Here is a 21,864-nt window from a genome sequence, read left to right on the forward strand (position 1 = left end):
GAGTAGAGGGGGGAACTTCAGGCACTAAAAAATGCTATTTTAGGCGCCTATAATGGGCACTAAAAGGTGCACTTTAGGCATATCTAAGCACTAAGTAACGCCTTTTAGGCATGTATAGGCAAAAATATTTCGTTTCCCGAGTAGCTTTTACGGTGCATTGCGATGTTATAATAGAGAAGGAGGCTGGTGCTCCACGTTTCTTAGCTTTCTTTTTAAGAAACAAAGAACACACTGTGCAGGTGAAAGTGTACCCGTTTCCAGCATTGTTGCATGGTGTCTGCCTAGACAAAAAAAAAACTATGAAAGTAGTGGTTAACAAGCACCATCTCGAGGTTTCCTGGCCTAAATTTGTGCCTTCTGTTGTTCAATATCTGGTTATGTGCAGAAAACGAGCGCTCAACGTCCACAGATGTAAGCGGCGCGTACTTCTGCAACGGGACGTTAAGGGCTTTCACGTACTTTCGTGTCACAGAATGTTGGACACTGACGACTTCTAACACTTCCTTGAGCAGTAAGCACCCGGTGCTCTTTTCCAAGGCTGACTGAAATTTTTTGACTGAAGTTATATTTATTTGTTTCGCAAATATCATAATCGGAGCAAAATTGTCAATCACACAACTGTAGGCCATCATGAAGAATTCCCTATCCGTCTTTCTGTTGGGCAATACATGCTACATAAAAGCTTTTTTTAAGCGTTACAGAAAACTTTCAAAACGCCAAAAGGTACCCCACGATTTCTCGGACTTCTTTCAGGCTTGGAAAAAAACATTTATGTAGCATGTATAGAGCAACAGAAAGATTGATTGGGATTGGTTCATGAAGGCCTGCGATTTCCTGATGGGCAATCTTGCTCGGATTATAGCATTTGAGAAGTTAATAACGCCTAATCACGTAATTAAGCGAAATACAAGAAAGAATAGTTTGACTTGCTCCAAGCGACGGCAAATAATAGTAAATTGGATCTATCCAGCTATACATGCGAGTGCGTGTATATATATATATATATATATATATATATATATATATATTGCACGTAGAACAAGGCACACTTTTTTTCGTCAATATTTTCGGTGGTACTTGCCTTTATTGAACTACAGTACTTGCTTCTACTGGCTCTGGCTATTCTTCGATATTCCCGTAGCGCGTCACCTTCCGGTTGGAAGAAATGGTGACGCCCCACAGACCAGCCACGGCAGCGTCTCGGAGGCAGCCACTAAATCTCGGAGGCTGTGTTTTTGTTACCTGGGGGCGCCAAAAACTCGGCACGGCTGTCTTGTTTTGCCACCGATTAACAAAAAAAGAAAAAGAAAGGAAAGCGTAGGAACTCTCGCACTGTACAACAAATAACATTGCCAACCTTCTCAAAAATATAGGGTGCGGCTTATACACTCGTAATTTTAAATCTATTTTAGGAGTTTTTTTTTTTTTTTTTTGCAAAGTTCTGGGTGCGGCTTTTGCACTGGTGCGGCCATCACACTAATATATACGGTATATATACAGGACAAGCTCTTTATACTGTGAGAAAATCATTTAGAAAGCACGCACTTTAACTACACCGCTCTTTTCCAGCACACAATATGCCTAGCATTGCAGTGGCTTCTCACCTACTTTCCGCATGGCCGACGGAACACGGTCTCTCCGTCTGCGGAGTGGCACTGCGACTCATGGGCTCAGACGCCGGAGCAGCACACTTTGGAGCGTCTTTGTTTTCCGCATCTTTCGCGCACGTTATGCGGCAGTGAATAAGGATTAGCAAGAGGAAACAAAGTAAGCAATACAGCGAGAAAGCAACTGCAGTATTTTCACAATGTGCGACAAGGAACGCTGAATAGCAAAAACGCTTCAAGTACATCACGAAAATTCCGCAGTGTGCTATTTGGTTGGACATACTTAACACTATTGCGCAGAGCAACGAAAGGACAGGTCTTAAGCGAGAAAACAACACACGACAGCCGGGCCCGAGCTATGACATGCGCACTCAACAACGGTGTGACACCAGAAGTGGTTAGTTGTCTCTACGGAAGGCTGTCACCATCAGAGGCCGTTTGCGGACGGACGTGCAAAATGCTAAGGTGCGAGGCTTGGCGACAAGTGCGGTTTTTTAAGCTCAGCGTTAAGGTTACATGCGCCACTTGCTTGCCATCGCATCCGTCAACAATGACCTTTAAGTTTTTTTCTGGGTTTGGCACACAAAAGAAGCGAAGCGCGATGGACCTGGTTACTAAGGCGTTTTTACCAAGGAAGCCCCCTCCCCATAACGACACGCCTCAAAGCGTCGCCAACATGACGAGACGCAAGTTGCCGGACCATGTCGAGAGGATGCTAGAAAAGGGGCCTCAGTATGCTATCGAGCCGAGTCCAGCTCCTGAAGACTTGGTGGCCTTAGCACATGATACAGGAAGCAAAGTGCTGGAGGAAGAAAAAGAAAAATGCGTGGGCGACGCCGTGGACTGCATTCAAACGACTCTCAGAAATCTGCCTAGCAAGCGAAAGCCACAGAATCCAAGGAGAACCATCGATTAGCTGAAGTCTAACAAGTGCAAGCTGCTGGCGGTGGACAAAACAGGAGAGTTTGTGATCTTGGAACAGAGCGACTACGATTACAGACCAGCTGACACCTTCGGCAAGAACTTTAAGCAGTAGTCGGAGATGACGGAAAGAAGGCTCTTTCGAGAAAGGAAAGAAAGGAATGTTTTGCAGAGAGGCAGGTCTCCAGAAGCTGGCAAAGGCAGTCAGAGCAAGTAAGGGTTTAACATTAACAGTTTAACAGTAAGGGTTTAATGACGAAATTAGGAAATTTGCGGCTGCTAGTTGGAATCGGTTGGCGCAGAAAAGGGGTAATTGGAAATCGCAGGGAGAGGCCTTCGTTCTGCAGTGGACATAAAATAAGGTGATGATGATGGAGATGATGATGATCAATCTGTAAACGGCATTTAAGGCCTCAAAAACAAATAAGGTGCGAATGCTGAAATTGGCACTCATCATCATCATCATCATCATCATCATCAACAACAACAACAACCTATTATAAGTCCACTGCAGGACGAAGGCCTCTCCCTCCGATCTCCAATTACCCCTTGGCTGCGCCAACCAATTCTAACGTGCGCCTGCAAATTTCTTAATTTCGGCACCCCACTTAGTGTTTTTTCACCCTCGACTGCGTTTCCCTTCTCTTGGCACCCATTCTGTAACTCTAATGGTCCACCAGTTATCTATCCCACGCATTACATGGCTTGCCCAACTCCATTTTTTTCTCTTAATGTCAATTAGAATATCGGCTATGCCCGTTTGCTCTCTGATCCACACCGCTCTCTCCCTGTCTCCCTTAACGTTACGCCTATCATTCTTCGTTCCATCGCTTTTTAAACGGTCCTTAACTAGTTTTCGAGCTTCTTTGTTAGCCTCCAAGTTTCTGCCCTGTATGTTAGCACCGGTAGGATGTACTGATTGTATTAGTGATAATGGTCAACTTCCAGTAAGGATCTGAGTATGTCTGCCGTATGCGCTCCAACTCAATTTTATTCTTCTGTAAATTTCCTTCTCATGATCAGGGTCTGCTCTGAGTAATTGACCTAGGTAAACGTATTCCTTCGCAGACTCTAGAGGCTTACTGGCGATCCCGAATTCTTGTTCCCTTGCCAGGCTATTGATCATTATCTTTGTTTTCTGCATAATAATCTTCAACCTCACTCTTACAATCTCTCTGTTAAGGTCCTCAATCATTTGTTGTGACTCGTCCCCAGTGCTGCTGAATAGGACAATGTCATCTGCAAACCGAATTAAACCATGCTTAAAGTGCTTAGAATGGCCTCATTCGCGCTTAAATATATCGAATAGGCGCGATAAAAATAAGCATTTTGCCAAACGTTTCGGTGTCTACTGATGATTACATTTCGGTAATCCCCAGGACGTGACGGACGCAGTAGGGCGCTGGAGTGGATCCCCATCCTGCTAATCTAAGTATACTTGGGATTTCCTCCTGCGCTACATCTGAAATATTAATAACGTTCTCCCCATCGATCATAGCAAAATAACGATGGAAATCGGGGGAGCGGGGTAGAGATTGAGTGCACTTATCTCGTTCTCACTGTGTTTTGTTTCCGGACGTCTGCACGATACAAAACGCAGCCAGGGCGAGAGGTAGAATGAAGAGCGAGCTGAACATGTAAAATATTGAGTGGCAGGTAACCTGGAGCCTGAGCCGAGCCGCCGTACCCGTTGCCCGACCGGGCGCCACGAGCCTCTCCGCCGTGTTCTCTTCCAGCTGTCTCCCTCTCTCCCTTCCAGACTACGGCAGCAGAAAGGGGCGATGGCTCGAAAAATTCCTTTTATTCCCCACTCTGCAGAGCGCTGGCAGCACTGCGCCCCGATCGGCGCTCTCAGCTCGGAACCCACGGCGCCGAATGGCCCGTTGCCCACCACTGGGAGCACAAACAGCGAGGGAAAAATAATAGATGAAAATGAGAAAGAAAAAAAAGGATAACCGAAGGCGCCGCTCGCCTGCACCATCACCTGCTCTTCCTCATCCCGTGGGCGCGCTCTCTCGTCGCCAGCCTGCGCCGCTTCCATGCTCTTTTCCTTCGACGCCAGAGAGCGCACAGCCCTTGCGCATGGAGAAAAAAAAAAGCGTCCGCAGCGCGCCCACCCTGCGTGCGGCGTCGGCTGGAACGACAGGCCGGTCCGATAGGGGACCCCTTCGACGTGAGATACTCTACTCCGTCCTGCGCTCCCGATCACCGCCGCGGCGGACAACCTCCTCTCCTACGTCTAGCGTTCACTCTTTCCCATGATCCGAAACTGAAAGTAAAATGTTTCTGCACCGGTCCCCGGCGGCGGCGGCGCGGGAACCACGGAGCCATTCGCGGAGTAACGGTCTCGCCGCGAGCATCGTCGCGTGCGTCCTCCGCTCCTCCTAGTCGTCGTCGCGTTGACGGCGTGCTGTCCTCGGTGCCCCGTGTGATGTGCACGATCACGTGCTGCGCGCTGTGACGCGACGCCCCTGCAACACGCGCACTAGCTTACGCTAGGCCGCCCACTGCGGTGACCTGCGCGCGCGCCGCTGGACTTTCCCCGCGGCCGCTTGTCACCGGCTCGGACGCATCTTCAGCGCATCTCTCTGGCACCTGCGAGTGATTGGCTCGCTTTATATAGCCTTTGCCGGTGGCTTTGTTTTTGCGCTGATGAACTCGATAGCAGGAGTGACAAAGAGGGCCCGATAAGAGTGGAGTCACTCGCGTTTCGTACACCTCTGTCCTTGTTTCTCACGCGACATCTGCGACCGCTTTCGCGTGCGACCCGTACCTCCACTCAGACCTCGCTGGCCCCCTCGTCGCGAGCCCGCCCTACTGCCAGTTGCCAAGTTCTTTTGATGTGCGAGAGTGTCCACTGTTTGATCGGAGTCTACATCGGACTGTGCTGCTTTTGACCCTATGGAAATTTTCGCCTGAACAACTGAAGATTATGGCCACGGAAGCGGTAGGTAGTGCATCCCTTACCATTGCTATCCTATAGTCACGCTATATCGACTTGCCAATATAGAGCTATGCGAACAAAGCAAAAGGAAACGTTTCCGCGGATCCTTTTGTTTTGTTCGTTTACCGATGAACCTAGCTGTGTTCCTTTTAAACATGACGAACCCGAAACAGAATGGACATATGATACAGATGAATGAAACATTATCTGATTACATTTATACGTGGCGGAGATAATGATGTGACTCACCTCAATAATTTTGTTATTTTTGCCGCGTCACACAATATCGACTGTATAGTTGTCTCGTACTGGTTCTGCACATGGGGGAACGACACCCTTGTTAGGTCCGCGCTTAGCTTCCCTTCCGCCTGCAGCACAGAATTACGATCGACGGCCCGACTCTTTGAAACAGGCGAGAGCTTTTGATCGACATGCAGCTTTGCTGTTTATCATATTTCCTAGTGTTTGTTTTGCTTTAGCTTGGTGTTACTCTATTGTACTTTCAACGTTGCTTATCAAGTCGCTTGTAACTTGGTAGAAAAAAAAAGGCGGCACTCAGAATTGGCGCTTGGCAGTTCTTGCGGCATGAACGAATGAGAAATAAAATGCGGTTATCGCTCAACGTTTTTGTCAGTTGAGCATAGCCTTGCAACCATTTCCAGCTCAAGAAAATTGGTTCGCGTAAGCGCACCACTGCGTCGCGTGGATCAATTAGTTAAGATCAATATTGATAATAAGCGCACAGCTCTTTCCATGCACGCGCTTGCGTTTACTCCATCCGGAAAAATATATTGCACATTTTCTCACAAGGAGATGCCTTCAACTGTAAAATATTGGAATCGGAGTAAATAAGCCCGTTTCTGTGCTCTTCTACATACACAGTGTCATCGAACTAGTGGCGCGAGATTTGTGCATTTCCAGAGTCTTGGCTCCGGTTATGAGTCGGGAGCGATGGAGGAACTTCTGTCGTTGAAGCTGGAAGCAATGCGTCTGTACAGACAGAAACTACTTATTTCTGTCGAGTGAGAAGCAGTAGCGTATACAGGACTTTATATCTTATACAAGAAAGAAAATAAAAAGGGGGGGGGGGGGTGTTGTGTTGGTGACAAATACTTATTTCTTAGGATGTTCTTCTTAAGTGGGTTGTCACGATTTCGAAGGGTGCACCGTCACGAAAACTCCCTGATTTTTTATTTACCTTACGTCTCTGGTGCACACATTCCACCCCAACCGCCACCTTAACTTTACATTTGGTCATCATTGTTGGTTCACTACCCGCTTCGTGCGCTGCTGCTTTTTTTTTTTTCTGTGCACAGGTGGAAATGTGGAAGGTGAGATGTGTCATAGAATGCATGAAGTAGGTGAAAAGTGTCTGATTTTTCGACAACGACGACGACGACGACAACTTACCTTGTGCTGCCAATGAGTGTGTTCGCTTTTGCTATATAAAAATTTACTGTCACGGTATAATGTATACCTTTATATTTTATGTTATCATCAGAACGAAAAGTGTTCATATTCTTACCACTTATAATGATTGCAGACTGCATGGGGACAGCGCACCGTAACTGCTTTCTCGTGAGTCTAATATGTTAGACTAGCGACTTAGCAATACAGTTCTCAACATGACGATAGTGGAATCCAGTCTTGACTGGCTTTCATTTTCGTTACGTTGAAGATTGTATCGCTAAGTCGCTAGTTCATTTCAACTTACATTAGACGGTTTGCCTCTACTTTACTGGCACTGACACTAATAGGCTTCACAAGCGGATATTGTAGCCAGGAAACAATGTGTATGTAATGACATGGACCACGTTGACAATAGCTTTGTCGCACGCATTGTTCAAATTCGGCGAGCATTTGAAGCCGTCAAGGCGACATTCATTTTCCTCTATTAAAGGGCGAAACCAGATACCTCAGTCAATCATCTAAGACATAAACAGCCGTTCCCGGTCCGCGGCCTAATCATTTGGTCGGTGCAGAAATTAAAGTCGTGGCGCTGCAGTTCTGCCAGACACTCATGGCCTTAATTGTATTCAGACAATGTGTACACTTTGCGAGCGCGTCGTGTGGAATATCTCCTGCTCGCTTCGTTATGGGTATAGTACGTCTCGTGCGCGCTCACCTGCATTGTTCAAACAGCGTCTTCCATCTCCGGGCGCCGGAAAGAAAAAAAGAAGGGAAAAAAGGGAAAAGAAAGATCGCAGAGAGAAAGTGAGGGAGGCAACCTCGAAGAGCGCGCTGATTATTGTTTTCATGCGTCCCATGCGCGGACTGCGCTATTGTCTCGCGCTAATCGTCGGCTCTAAAGCGCCGCAGAGCTCCTTTCCCTCGGCCGTCCGCGCGGCGCGATTTTCGCCATGGGAAAAAGAGGTGGGCGGTGCGAATAAAGCAGCGATCGTTTTGTTTTAATCTGCGCCCTCATCACGTAATGGCGGCTCGGGGCGTGCACCCGTGGACCGCGCGCGTAATTCGCGCACGCGCTGGCTCGCTCGTGATTGAGGCGCGCCGCCGCTGCTGGAGCAAGGGCGGCGGTGGCGGCTGGGGCCGACCGGAAGCCGCTGCGCGAGCAGGCCGCCGCCGCTGCGCCAGACGCGGAGGAGAAACCCTGCGTCGGTCACACCGAGAGCCCTGCCGCGGCAAAGGCAAAACAACGCGCGTTTTCCGGCGGCCGACAGCCTCCTCCGCAGCCAGAAAGAAAGGAGAAAGGCCACTTGAAATATGAATGGCTCAGCCCCGGAGCCTCCCTTGGATGCGGCCTGCGATGAGGTGGCGGGGGAGGGTGCCGGCCGGAGCGTGGGCGTCTACCCTGTTGGCGCCGGGCAGCGCATCGCTCCGCGCGCTTCCTGCATGCGGTCTCCGCAGCACCGAGGTGGCAGCTCCGCGATGGCAACCGCACACATGTAGTCCTCCATCGACAAGTGACCCATTTGAGCTGCGGCCCTTTCGTGCATCGCCTCGTAACGCGGGCAGCATGCCGATGAGCGAGTCGGCGAAGCTGTCAGGTTTACTCTGCCTCGATCTTAACTCTCGGAAGCCATGTCATCGATCAGGTTCCTGGGCGCGCTCGATCATGGATGCACGCTCTGTACCACCCTTTAGTTCAAGGCGGCCTGAGCGTGCGAATTCGGCTGTTGAGAAAGGGGCAATGGAAGATAATTGTGCTGCCTATACTCTTATTTCGGACCTTTCTCTCTCTCTCTCTCTCTCTCTCGTGTTCTTTTTTTATTCTGCTGTTGTTTTCTTTCGTAGTGATAAAAGAGAGAGAGAGAGAGAAAATGATAAATGAAAAGTAGGGAGGTTAAACAGGAATTAACCCGGTTGGCTACCCTACACTGGCGAAAGGGAAAGGGGGACGAAAAGATTAAAAGAAGAGAAAGTCCACTGGAGATATCAGTCGGTCACTCAGTCCGGATCACAGACGCTGACTCAATCCGGTCGCTTTCAAATATCGCAGCAGCGCTTTTGTGTCCTTTTGTAGCTACGATATGCGAGGCCATGGTCCCAAGATCTTGTTCAAGGTGAACGGCTTTCCATCCAGCTGATTGAGAGCTGTGCAGAGGTCTTGCCTTTCATTTTCAAAAGATGGGCAGTAGCACAGTAGGTGTTCTATGGTTTCCTCGACACCGCAGGCATTGCACTCGGCGCTATCAGCCATTCCAATCAAAAAGGTATATGCATTGGTGAATGGGACGCCCAAACGTAAGCGGCACAGCACTGTTTCCTCATTTCGCGGAAGACCTGGTAACAGCCGCAGTTGCATAGAGGGATTGAGGGAATGCAAGCGATGTTGGGTGAATTCAGGTGTGTGCCACTTCTCCAATGTCAAAGAATGCGATAGCTTGCCTAAGTGTTGGGCTGGGTCGGTCCGCGATAAAGGTATTGAAACAAAGGTTGCTCCTTCGTGCGCTTTTCTAGCAGCTTCGTCAGCGAGGTCGTTGCCGGAGATACCGCAATGACAAGGCAGCCACTGAAACACGACGTCGTGTCCTTTCGCGATCATATGATGGTGCATTTCTCGTATCTCCGACAGGAGTTGTTCACATGACATTATTAACCAACCGGCTAATCGGTGGGCTATATTCTGCGATTCGAAGGCGGCCTTACAATGTCTTCTGTCATCTCTTCGTCGTAGTGATAAAAAATTCGAATCAAGTGTATACAGCCAGCAACACACGCACGCCGTACGTTTCTTATTCTTATTATTTTTGTAATGTTTTTTTTCTGTTTAGGCATGCGGCGTCCGCCGTAGAGAATCGCGAACTGCCTCTTTTCTTTATTATATCTGGATCATGCAATGCGCGTCTAACTTAATGCTCTTGTTTTCATTTCGTGTGAAGGCTTGCAGGATGCCTGCTGCCCAGATATATATATCCTTGTTTTCTTATTTTGTGTTGTTTGTTTTTGCTTTAATACGCTTATCAGACATGGCCGTGCGCGCTCTTCCCAAGCATTTACCCACTTCCGCTCTTTATCAGCTGCAGGCACTCTGTCGCTCCGCCACATAAGCTCCACCGTCTGCCACGGCGTTCTCCTGACTTCTGGCAACATGTTGACGCTAGCTTCCGGCTGCGAAACTTCGCCGGGTAGAATGTCACTTGCGCCTCCTACCCGGAACCAAAAAAAGACATTTGACGTATAGGTTTGTTTGCTTTGCTTTTTTCAGCGTTAGCCCTGTCGTAGTGCGCGGTCGAATACAGTGACGGTTCGCAGCTGCAGTTGTATAAGGAACCGCTTTTGTTGTGTATATCGCGCAAGCGCTCGTTCTTGCGAACTCTCTCTCTCTCTGTGTGTCTCGTGGTTTTGGGAGAAAAACAGTAAACAGGGAGTTGCGATTCGTTTTGTCTGTCACGATCCATCACTCACTCTCTCTTGCGCAGTCTCAGAGTCGCTATCTCACATCGCGTCTACCACTTTCGCTCGTTCCACTCAATCTTTGCGTGTTCCTTCACGCACCTGTAGAGTGACTCTGTGTTCGCGTGTTCGGTCCTTGCACTGGCGTTTGTGGACTCTGCACACGACACAACAAGCCAGACTCTATACTCCGCTCGTTTATTTCCTTTCTCTGTGACGCACGAACCAAACAAGAACAGGGCAAACCTGTAACGATAAGAAAAAAAAAACGTTCCTTGTAAGATATTCCAAAACAGCTATTAACGATAACAGGGGCCCTATAACGTAAAACTATTCCAACATGTTTTTATTGCAATCTCCTGACGTCAAATTTGCGTAACCGCTGACGCAAACATCGGGCGGTGACCCGCAGGGTTGTCTGAATAGACCAATCAAACGCTCTCCTCATTTATAGGAGGTCACTTTTGCTTTCTTTAATAACGAATAACATTACCTACACTGAGCTGCTTGTCGTAATATCTAATTCGCTGGCAAGAGGCGTGGAGCACGCTCAAGTGGAGAGGTATTCGATGGGGCCGAGCCAGTGCACTGAAAATCGATAACCGGATGAAGAGGGTGCTCCGGCGTCTGAGATTGGTCCGCTTTCCCTTAGCTTGCGGTGGCTGGCCTAAAATCGAGACGGCATGCAACGGAAGCTTAAGAATGACGCTAAAACGGATCCTCAGCAAAGAAGATTGGCAGAGCGATGTCGTAAACTGCGAAAAGTGCTCGAAAACATTACACGGCCACGCAAAAGTTTTATCGTACGAAAATAAACCCACGCTCTTTGGCAGGTGCGAGTAGCCAGTGCATGAACGAACGACGGCAGACATCTTTTATTCCTTTCGGTGCGGGGCAGCCTGCGGCTATTCAGAAAAAAAAAAGTTCAGTTTTGTTCGTCATATTAATGCATCTTTAACGCTTACACGTCACTTTGACGCGGTGAGTTTTCGCGGTTTTGCGACGTCGCGTGACAGGCAGGTGAAGTGGGTGCAGCCCGAAAGCTTTTGACCAATAGCCGAGGTCTAATGACGAAAAGGCGTCGAATCAGAAATAACTATTTTTCTTTTGTTCGGTCCAATCATGCATAATCAGTGTGTAGACGTCATATCAGATGGAGAGCTATCGCGGTTTTTGTGGCGTCGCGTGACAGACAGGCGAAGTGGGGGTAAACCAAAAACAGTTTTTTACCAATCGCAGAGGGCTGATAGCAGAACTGGAATAGAAAAGTTTGGAATAGCTTTACGTTATTGCGCCCCTCAGGACTCGCTTAGGCACGCGTCAAATAAACGAGGTCTTGTTCATACACTAAGAAGCCACGACGCTGGCTTGACCATTGCATACTCGTAATGTGTTCAGCGTGTCATAGGAGTATACTCGATGTATATCAGTGGCTGCGTTGATGCTATGGGCCGTTGTTTGCTTGCCAGGTACTGCCGGTCGCTGCTCCACCTATAAGCGCCGCTGTACAGAGCAGAAAGCGAGCTTCTACTAATTAATTAGATTCAGTCTCGTAAAGACGCGAAAAGACCTCCTTTCGAAGAGCGGCACTTGCGAGAGGTCTTTCACGCACATATGAAAAACTCTCCGGTTCGTCAAATGCAAGGAAGCAGGTGATTATTCGACGGATTGGAATATACTAAAAGTACATCGGCGCAGAGCTCGTTTTATTTCCATTTCGGCTCTCAGTGTACGCATGTGTTGTTTGTGTTTTAACGTTCTCTTGTGGTCGATGCACCTGTACGGTATATTCTGCAAGGCTCAGTTATGTGCGACAGATATTAAAGCTGTTTTACTTAAAGGGTGGAGAGAAACTCAGATCTCGCAACAAATGCTCTGACTTCATTTCTCTCACTCTTTCAACGTAATATATATACAAAGGTAACAGCCATTCGGGATGGCCGGAACACTTAGTTAAATTGTGGTCGGTGTTGATTTAATTGGATCGCTTATGCGGAACTCGTGGAAACGCCCGGCAGCGGGATTGTGCTGAAGTGGGGGGGTTGATACAGTCGCCCAAATCTTTAGCTGGTGTGCGGGAGCGACGACTTTTCCGTGCGTCAGCGCCGTTTGACGGGGCGAGGCTGGAAACAGTCTGAGGCTAAGCGCATGCGGACAAAGCGCGCTCAGCTGGGCCCATCGTCTACTAGGCTGTTTCCAGCCTCGCCGCGTCATACGGCGCTGACGCCCGGAAAAGTCGCCGCTCCCGCACACCAGCTAAAGATTTGGGCGACTGTACATGTCAGAAGGCATCAAACAGTGCGGAAGACGGTACGAAGTGTAGACGGCCCGACACACAGCTGTCAAGTACGCGTGTATGAAACAATATACGTGCATATCAGTGTATTTCAGCTTCAAAAACCGCGCTTAAGACGCACACCATGCAGGCAACGGAATAGAGGCTGGGACACACACGGGCGCCGTAGTAGCGCCGTGTGTGTCCCATCCTCTATTCCGTTGTCCGGTGTACGTCTTTAGCGCTGTTCTTAAACCATTACGGAAAACCACCAAATCGCACAATCTGCCATTCTTCTTCGGTGCATTTCAGCTGCAACGCTGCCCGAAAACGCTGATATGCGCGCCCTTTTTTTCCTTTTTCCTTTTTGTCACGATTACTATTATCGACATTTGCTATCTATCCACCCTTGCACAGTGTTGAACGCGGTGGAAATCTGCAACCGCGCGGTCTCCTCTGTGAGGCACGGGTGGTCAGGCGCGAATCCCCCTGCCTGGCCAAGGGCAGTGGCGGCGCGTCTCACGGCGTGGCGGGAGCGCGGCGGCGGGCTCAATCGCTGCGCGCACTCGCCGCCCTCGTCGAAGCCCGCGGCGGCACGAGCGGAGAAATCGTGGTGCGTGCACCTGCCTTTTCGCCGGAACGGCCACGACAGGGCATGACTCGGAGGCGAACAATCGCCGGGGGTGCTCCTCGCCGTCCGCAGGTGTTGTGCGCGGCTTTTGGGGCCGCGGGTGGATCTCGCGCCGAAGCCGCGCTGCCCGGCGGTAAAGGACGCCGGTACATCGGCGCTCGCAAGTGGATCGCGCGCGGCGGCGCGCTTCCGCCGTTTGTGCGAAATTAGCGCGGCGCGTGACACCGTGAAACCTCGGCTTTGTCGCCCGCTGGTCGTGTCCGAAAAACGACTGCCACTCGCTCTCGGTGTCTCCCTTCGCGCGCTGCTGGCACCTGTTGGTACCTGTTCGATTAGCGCTTCCTTCCAGCGAAGATTGCGAGAGATGTTCGAGCGAGAAGAAACGAGGGAACGGAAGGACTCGATTTTTTTTTTCTTTGACGGTCATATGATGCCAACACGCAATGAAATCAAAGGATTCATGGGGAAAAATAACTTTTTTTTTTTAAACTACGGCATAAACTATGGATGAGGGTCCAATGACAAACTTTATAGACTTAATGAAGAAAAAGGGCGAAAAGTGGAGGAAAAGACAACTTTACTCCCGGTGGGAGCGGTTCAATAAAAGAAAAAAAGAAAGTTAATTTTCCATCTTGCTTTCCGTACGTGGTTTCATGGTCGCTTGGCTTCACACAAAGGATTCAATTTAGAGTTTCTCAAACCATCGCTTGGTGTTTCTTCGGTGTTCGTCAATGTGTTGCCTTTACGGTCTATATGGAAGCATGAAGTTAGGTTGCGTAGGAGTAGTGTACGGTAGCTGTTCCCATCGTGCCTTAATACACATGACTTCGTGCGGACATAACTTCTGGATATCGCCCTGGCAGGCTTCGGCATGTTTTAGCAAAGCGATGAAAAACTCTTTCGAGCTGATCAGATCCTCGTTACGTTGTCTCCTCGCAGCGATGTTACCTGGTTAGTATATTTACTAGAAGCAACGTGTGCTGCAGTGGCGTTAGTTCTTGGGGCCGAATTCACAAAGCGTTTTGCTCGTAAGGGCTGTTTTCCATTGACTAATAATATCTTTAACATCGCTATCGGCTGGCACGAACAGTTCTAGCGTAAAAAGTTTTTTGGGGAACACAGCTAGGCTTTGTTTTCTACAATGATTCACCTTTAACTTAGAAAACTTGCGACTTGCCCTTTGCTTGAGTCAGGCATGGCGACCTTTGTGATGAATGGTAGAACGTTGAGCTACCACCAGTGCGCCTACGTAGCCACCGCAGGGGAATGCGTTTAAAACGCGACGGTCTTGAATGAAGGTGCTTAAACATTGCATATGACGCAAGAGTAAGCATAATGTGAACTGTGCACAGACTCGGTTTACCGATAAAAAAACACTGTTTTAATTTTTTTTACATTTCCTTCCGTAGCCAGCACTTGCTGTCTCGTCACAAACTTCCTTCAGTATGATTCAGAGTTTACCGGTACTGGGAATTAGTCTAACTATAATAATAATATAATATTTGGGGTTTTACGTGCCAAAACCACTTTCTGATTATGAGGCACGCCGTAGTGGAGGACTCCGGAAATTTTGACCACCTGGGGTTCTTTAACGTGCACCTAAATCTAAGCACACGGGTGTTTTCGCATTTCGCCCCCATCGAAATGCGGCCGCCGTGGCCGGGATTCGATCCCGCGACCTCGTGCTCAGCAGCCCAACACCATAGCCACTGAGCAACCACGGCGGGTAGTCTAACTATAGGACTTACCGCAAAAACCATCAGGAGAGCGCTGTTTTCATGTTATCGTGCTGGATGCTGTCTTTTCTTGTTTCCTTATATACTTATCGCGCGAAGAACGCAGAAACGCATACCTTCAAGTACCAGTGTATGGTATACCTTCCCGTGGAATAGAACAGCAGTTGCCATTGGTTGCCATTGCTGAAAACAAGTTTCTCGGCGGCAACCGCGCGAAGCGCCCGTCCACGGACGCTGCAATGCTCCGTGCGCGTCCATCTCAGCGAAACGGCAGGTGAACGGACGCGCTAATTGGTCGCCGCACTGTCGCGTGCGCGGGCGACCGGCTTCTCCGTGCGCGCCTCGTTGTGGAGCAGACGAATGCTGCCGATCCGGCACCAGTCTGCCAACCGGAGACTTAATTTGGGACGCGGAAGAGTGACTGCGCCTGCATGGCGTCTGTCGTTTCCGCCGCGTTTGGTCAAGGTCGGTCTTGCGCCCCGAGCACGGAGCCTCCGCGTGACGGCGCTGCCAGAGCACGTGGGCAGTGACGGCGCCCATGTAACACTTTCCCGAATTGATGTACGCGCTGGCCTGACGACGACGGCACGGGCAGCCGCAGCGGCGGACAGGTGTGGAATTACGAGGTCGCTCGTGTAAGGAGCGCCGCGAATTCATGGCGCCCTGTAATGCGCTTCACCGTCCGTTACTCCGGAGCAGCGCAGTGAGGCTGACAGATAATTCCGTAAAAACAAGGTCTGTTTCAAAGCGCACGTAGGGCTTCGCTTTTGCCAATTGGGTATTTTTTTTTTCATTAAGCGACCGCAGTCTATCTACCGGCGAACACTCACGACGACTGTTTTTTTCGCCACACTGAAACACTTGGCTGGGCTAGTAGGGACGTCCGTTCTGCATATTTTGGATTGCCGCCAGCTCAAGTAGGGTAATTGGACGTGCACACAGAAAGAAAGAGTAGCAGTTGCAGTCTCTGTTACCGTTCAAACTAAGCGCACGGTTCAACTTCACCATATGGCAACGTGCCGAGCTACCGCCTAACAGATTCCATTGCGTATATCAGAACAAGGAAATGGGAATGAGCGGGGATGGAGAAGGTGCATGGCAACGTATACGCAGTGTAAGTGCGCATTGAAACAGTCGGTATACGTTCGAAGCCTTTCAAAGTGTTTATGTCGAGAAAAATAGGCTTCCCCAACAGCGGGAAAGCATCGTTATCCAGGCCCCGAAGCTTTAACTACGACCAGTGTTTTTTTTTCTCGACATAAACGCTTTGAAAGGCTTCGAACGTACTGTCTATTCCACTATAGATATGCTGTGGCAGCCAAGAACGCAAGCAGGCGAGCGTCGTATACGCGCGTGGGTGCTTTACGTACGTTAAGCGTTCAGTGATGAGAACAGCGTAATCAATGAACGCCTTAAACACGCGCGTAATTGTCAGCAACAGTTTTTCCGCCGTGCTTCTTATGGTCCTTAAGTGGCCGATCGGTGAAAGGTGGCCGTTCTTGCAAAGGAGGTGCGAGCTGCGTTGTCCGCGCGCTCGGTTGTGTCTCGTCGGAGCTGCTCCGCAGGAAACATGAGCTGCGCCTCCCGACCAACCGACAGGCGCTTTCCCACGCGGCACTATAGCGCGCCCCTCGCGATGAGCCGCAGTGTGGAGGCGAAAGGCACTCGTCTCGCGGTTACAAAGTTACCCGGCCAGTGGCTAACCGACGGCGTCTGCTCGTCTCGCTCGAGTAACTGCGCCGCGCGATGCGGGCGCGAAAATAGGACCGAGTCGTGACTCTTCCCTTCATTCTGGTCGCAGCTGAGGCTCAGTTCCAAGAACTTTCGCGCGCGGCCGCCTGTGGGAGGCCCCCCTGTTCACCACTCGCAGTATATACAGCTCGCCCCTGGCGCACTCTGGGTCTCCTGCTGATTTGCCGCAGCTTTGTTTCGAGCCATGAAAGAGCAGCATGCAGGTCGTAGTGGAACAGTTCCAGCGCTCGCCGCTGCTGAATCACATTCTTGAGCGCAGGGCGAAACGCGCTGAAGGGTCCCTCTTCTTCTGAGTCGCGTACAGGGCGGCCCTCTGTAGACACAGGCTAAATGGTTGTTGCGTGCTCCAGGATTTGATTTTGCGCAATACGAGTGCACGTGGCGTGCTTACGTAAAGTCGGCCGACGACAACGCGCTAACACTGAACGTAGGCAAATAAACAAAGCCAGCTATGCAAATACGACCGTGTGCTCGAACATAAAGCAGGCGCGCAGCAGACGCGACGACGCGCACTTGTCCTGCAAGCCAAGAGGCATTAGGACGGAACGGAGGACAAGCCGGCTGCTTTCATCCGCGGCGTGGGAAGTGCGCGGCAGGTACGAGACCACGCTGAGGATGCACTTCCTAGTTGTAGTCCTCTTTTCGCGGTCGCGGGAGTCGCATTCAACGGATCATTTTTATGCGTCGCGTTCACTGAAAAGCCCGCGGACCGGTCTGAATGTCCTTGGCCTTATTATACCTCCTAAGGAACGCATAATATTGCAAAACGTGCACGGAAGTCTGCACGAGATCCATGCACGGCGATCTTGGTCGACAGATAACGCATGGTTAAGGCAGAATCAGCCCTTCTTTCTCTTTAGGTGAAACCTGCTACGTTATGCTCGTCTGTGAACACGAATGCATTTGAGTTATATTGAAACATTGAAAAGCGCCATCTGTCGCCTGCCATCGTTGTACTACTAGAGTGTTTTATTTTCTGCTTAATTCGGGCTTCGATATATCTTCTTCTATGCATATATGTGCTCGACATCCAGGTCCTCTTATCTATTTCTGACGTAGGACTAAACGTCCACAGCACGAGTGCTCATGGAAAACAGAGCGTACTATAAAGAGGTCTTCAAAAACAAACAAACAAACAAACTAGAATGCATTTTATGCGATGCAGCCGAGGCAGAATCGTGCTCAGCGGTAACCTCTCGTCGATCGCCTAAGATGCTCCAACCCTATATGCGTGCCGCATAGTCTTCCGTATCCCGCTTTACGCGTTAGCCTCGGAAGAGAGCGAGCGACATAGCTGGTGGATCTAACTTGCTTCGTGCTGCATTAATGCAGCAACAGTTACGAATATTTGCTTGTCGTTTTTTTTTCTTTCGCTGCTGTGTAGCGGCAGGTGCGTTCGGCGCAAGTTGTTTGCGCATCGAATAAACGCCCGCATCGCAAACGCGACGGGTCGTCTGGCGACTCTGGCGGCAGCTGCATCACTCCGCGTTTGGCCGGGGAACTTGGCAACGGCAGAGCGGCGCGGCGCCGGGTCGGTTCGGAGCGCGCGCCACGGCAAGGCCTTGGCGGCGGCTTCATGTCCTCGGCGCCTTATCTTGCGCGACGCCGTTAGCTGTGCGCTCATGGCAGCCCAGCCCGCGCACTTACTCGACCCGTGATGCATCCCGACCCCGGCGTAACTCACGCGTCTTTGGCTTTTGCGACGCGCTGTAGTGGGTGCTGCCAAGATAAGCGGCAAGAAGAAGCGCGCTCCGGTGCAGGCCAGCGTTTTCTCGTCATCGTGGGCACCACCCGTGAGCGTGCGCCGCCTGGACAGCTCGCAGCTGCATGGACCGCCGCCATTGAGCATGCCCCTAGTTTAAACATTTTTCGCTGTTTACAAACAGCGGCCACGCGCGACTTCCGGCCTGGCCCTCTTAAAGAACCCCCCTAAATTTAGCGGCCGCGGAAGAGAATGAGAGAATGGCAGGCCGCAACACTCCGATGTAGGAAGCATCACCTGCAAGCACGCTTTCCCTGCAGCTAAGCGGCGTATCCCTGACCAATTTTGGTGACAGATTCACAAGAAATGCTGAATATACGTGAGTTGGAGGCATGAGCGGGGATTTTCATATTTTAATACACCGAGACAAACCGGACGTCTGTCTTCTTTATTATGGATATTATTATCTGCGTTCGAAGAGATGCTGGTGCCTGTAGGCGGCGCCAGCAACTATACTTTTCTCTCAACTGACATACGTATACACCAGACGATGCAAAAATTTTAGACAAATACTAGAGAAAAGAATATCGTGGCCGCAGGTTTCAATTATAAATTCCCCCACACCGGCATAAATAGGCAAGAACAATTGTTCCTGAGCAGTTCACAAAATATAAATGTTCGTGGGGAAGTACAAATGACGTTCCTCGTTAGTGCCGCATTCCGAAGACAGTCAGTACAAACACAAGTGCCACGGGAACGCGCCAACAAAAGTAATAACGGAAACACGAATACGTGCGAATGCAGAAAAAAAGAGAATTCATCCACAAGTACAACGTTTTCTTCTTGGCCCTATCTTTCCTGTTCTTGCTCTCTCTCTCTCTCTTGTCTCTCGCAACGCACCAATAAATATGCTCCGTATAATTCTGCAGAACAAAACCCTTATTTTCAGAAGAGTCGACTGCTCAACACATATACGCGACCGGAACGTTTTGGGGCCGCGAGAACGAAGGGGTTCGATGCGTCGGAGCATCGCGGTGCTGCTTGCCGTGAGTGCGCGTCGCTTATAATGAGTGCACTTTGGCAAGAATGCAACCAGGGCTAGTTGAGAGGATCCATAATTAGGCACATGTCACAGCGGTAAAAATAGGGCACGAAAAGAAGGCCGACAGGTGGCCTTCTGTCAGCATTATTTTCGTCCTTTGTGTCTAGCGGTGTTATCTACCCCTATAAGCGTACAATAACCCGCTTATTGTACAATTGTACAATAAGCGTACAATTGCGCGTGCTGTCCTTTAATCAACGCATTCTTTAAAAAAAAAATTACATCAGAAGTATAAACGCATTGTTGTAGCTCCGTATTGCCTTGCTTGTTTTTGCCACTATTCGCAAAGCATGCGGGGTGCATGCGGTGCACGGTGCTTTCGATGCATGCACTGTATTTCAAACAAATTCAATTTGCACAAACGCTTATTGCATTATGTTTGAATTGTGGTGGCGCTCCAGCAAGCAAGTTATCTGTCCTTAAGCTTACAACAACCCTGGATTGCGCGTGCTGTCCTTTGATCAGCGCATTCTTTAAAAAAAGAAAGAAACATTACAACAAAAGTATTAACGCATTGTTGTAGCTCCGTATTGCCTTGCTTGTTTTTGCCACTATTCGCAAAGCATGCGGTGTGCATGCGGTGCACGGTACTTTTGATGCATGCGCTCTATTTCAAACAAATTAAATTTGCACAAATGCTCATTGCGTTATGTTTAGAGCAAGACTGGGGCTGTAAATGCTCGGCGTGTTGCGGTACATTAACGCAGATGTTGGGCGACAACCTCTTAACGTTTGTTATCACAGACGAGTAAGTCAACACATGTCTCCATTGCGGCAATGTCAACAAGCAGACTTCAGAACAACAACAAGCAGACAAACAGAACAATCACCAGAAGGGAATGAGTGAATCTCTCCCACCTACTAAAGATTGTTTTACTTCTCAGTCATGCCTAGACGGTCTGAAATAAGAGATCTTAGACTGATGTTATATTTTGCACTCACACCTTAGTTACCCTCGCTTTCTAGCGAAATAACAAACTTTTGTGGGAATATATGCTGGTGTATACGCGCGTAACGAGCGCTCACACAAGCTATAAATGATTTCGATAAAGCACGCGAGTCGCAGCCACAGATCTTGCAGGTATGCGAAGGTGTAGTACTTGGGCTGTCTTCAGGAAGCCTGCCTCCCCGAATTTGTAGAATGCTAACTATCATAAACTGTGAGAGGAATATATCCGGCCCACTTTGCATATTTGCCTTAATATGCACCGCGACACTAGAAATAACCAGCGTCATACGTATAGCGGGAGAGACAGTAAAACGTTTTTGTTGAGGCCCTCGGTCCAGAGATAGACAGCGTGAAGCAAGAGCGAATTACAGGAGCACAGACGTCAGTCCCCTAGTTACGCCCCTTCCTAGCGGGTTGGCGCATTGGTGGCGTGAACCTGGTCTGGAAGAGTTAGCGATCCGACGGCTGGTCCCATGGTACTGGCCAGCGGAGTCTTGACTGAGAGGCTCCTCGTACGTGGACACGCCGCTGCGGTGGGCTCCTGCGTGAGCACAAGCGAGCAGGTGTAAAGTAGCACGTGCGCGCCGTAGGGTGCTCCCATGTAAGGACATACCGAAAAAAAAAACGCACATAGCGAAAATGTCTCGGCGCAACGGTTGGTGCAGATGCACGTGATGCGATCTTTCCGATATAACGCACTTTAGAGGTCGGCACCACACCCGGCCTAGCGCCGTCCATCGACGCAACTGGCGGTATAGAAGCTGCCTGACACGCTGCGAGGCTGTAACTCTGAATGCGCATAGCTTTCGTCATTGCCTACTCTAGCAACCGCCGTGAAGTAGGGCTGACATCAACACTTTGGCACCCAAAGTTCGCTGAGCGGATGTCTGCTGATGCGCTGAGAGGTGGTCGAGGCGTCCGGCATCAACTCTAAGAAAGGAAGAATGGTATATATATATATATATATATATATATATATATATATATATATATATATATATATATATATATATATATATATATATATATCGAGAGAGAGAGAGAGAGAGAGAGAGAGACGCATAGTAAGAGCACCTGATGAGGTGTGTATGTCACTGATTCGAAATTATTTAATGTGATAGCACTATAGTCGGATTCAACTTTGGAAAAATGGGGAGGCCCCGCCCAGATGACCGAAGCGGCGAAGTCACCGGCCGTCCGGCGCATGACGTGGGTCCAGAGTGCGCGCCCATTGGTGGATGCTCGTGTGCATCCGCCTTGGAGGAGTAAACGCCCCCTTTTTTTCTAAAGTTGTATCCGACTATAGTTACCTCCGCTACTACACCTTCTCGACAACCCGAACTCTGCATGTGGTAAGACGTGCCACATTTACGAGCGCTTATTCATTCCTC

The 21,864-nt window shown here is 49.6% G+C and overlaps 1 protein-coding gene across 6 annotated transcripts in view; it reads left to right on the forward strand.

The window, feature by feature from the left end:
- Positions 1–21,864, forward strand: part of LOC135900084 (puratrophin-1-like) — a 716,878-nt gene that overhangs the window by 188,558 nt on the left and 506,456 nt on the right. The window contains exon 1 of one of the 6 annotated variants that reach the window (XM_070530834.1): positions 4,868–5,475. The exons of the other annotated variants lie outside the window; for them this stretch is intronic. Coding sequence (XP_070386935.1) covers positions 5,461–5,475 — 15 coding nt within the window. The 5' untranslated portion in view covers positions 4,868–5,460. Of the gene's footprint in view, positions 1–4,867; positions 5,476–21,864 lie in introns of those variants that run through there. 6 annotated transcript variants of the gene reach the window in all.

Source organism: Dermacentor albipictus, chromosome 1, assembly GCF_038994185.2.
Source record: "Dermacentor albipictus isolate Rhodes 1998 colony chromosome 1, USDA_Dalb.pri_finalv2, whole genome shotgun sequence".
NCBI lineage: Eukaryota > Metazoa > Arthropoda > Arachnida > Ixodida > Ixodidae > Dermacentor > Dermacentor albipictus.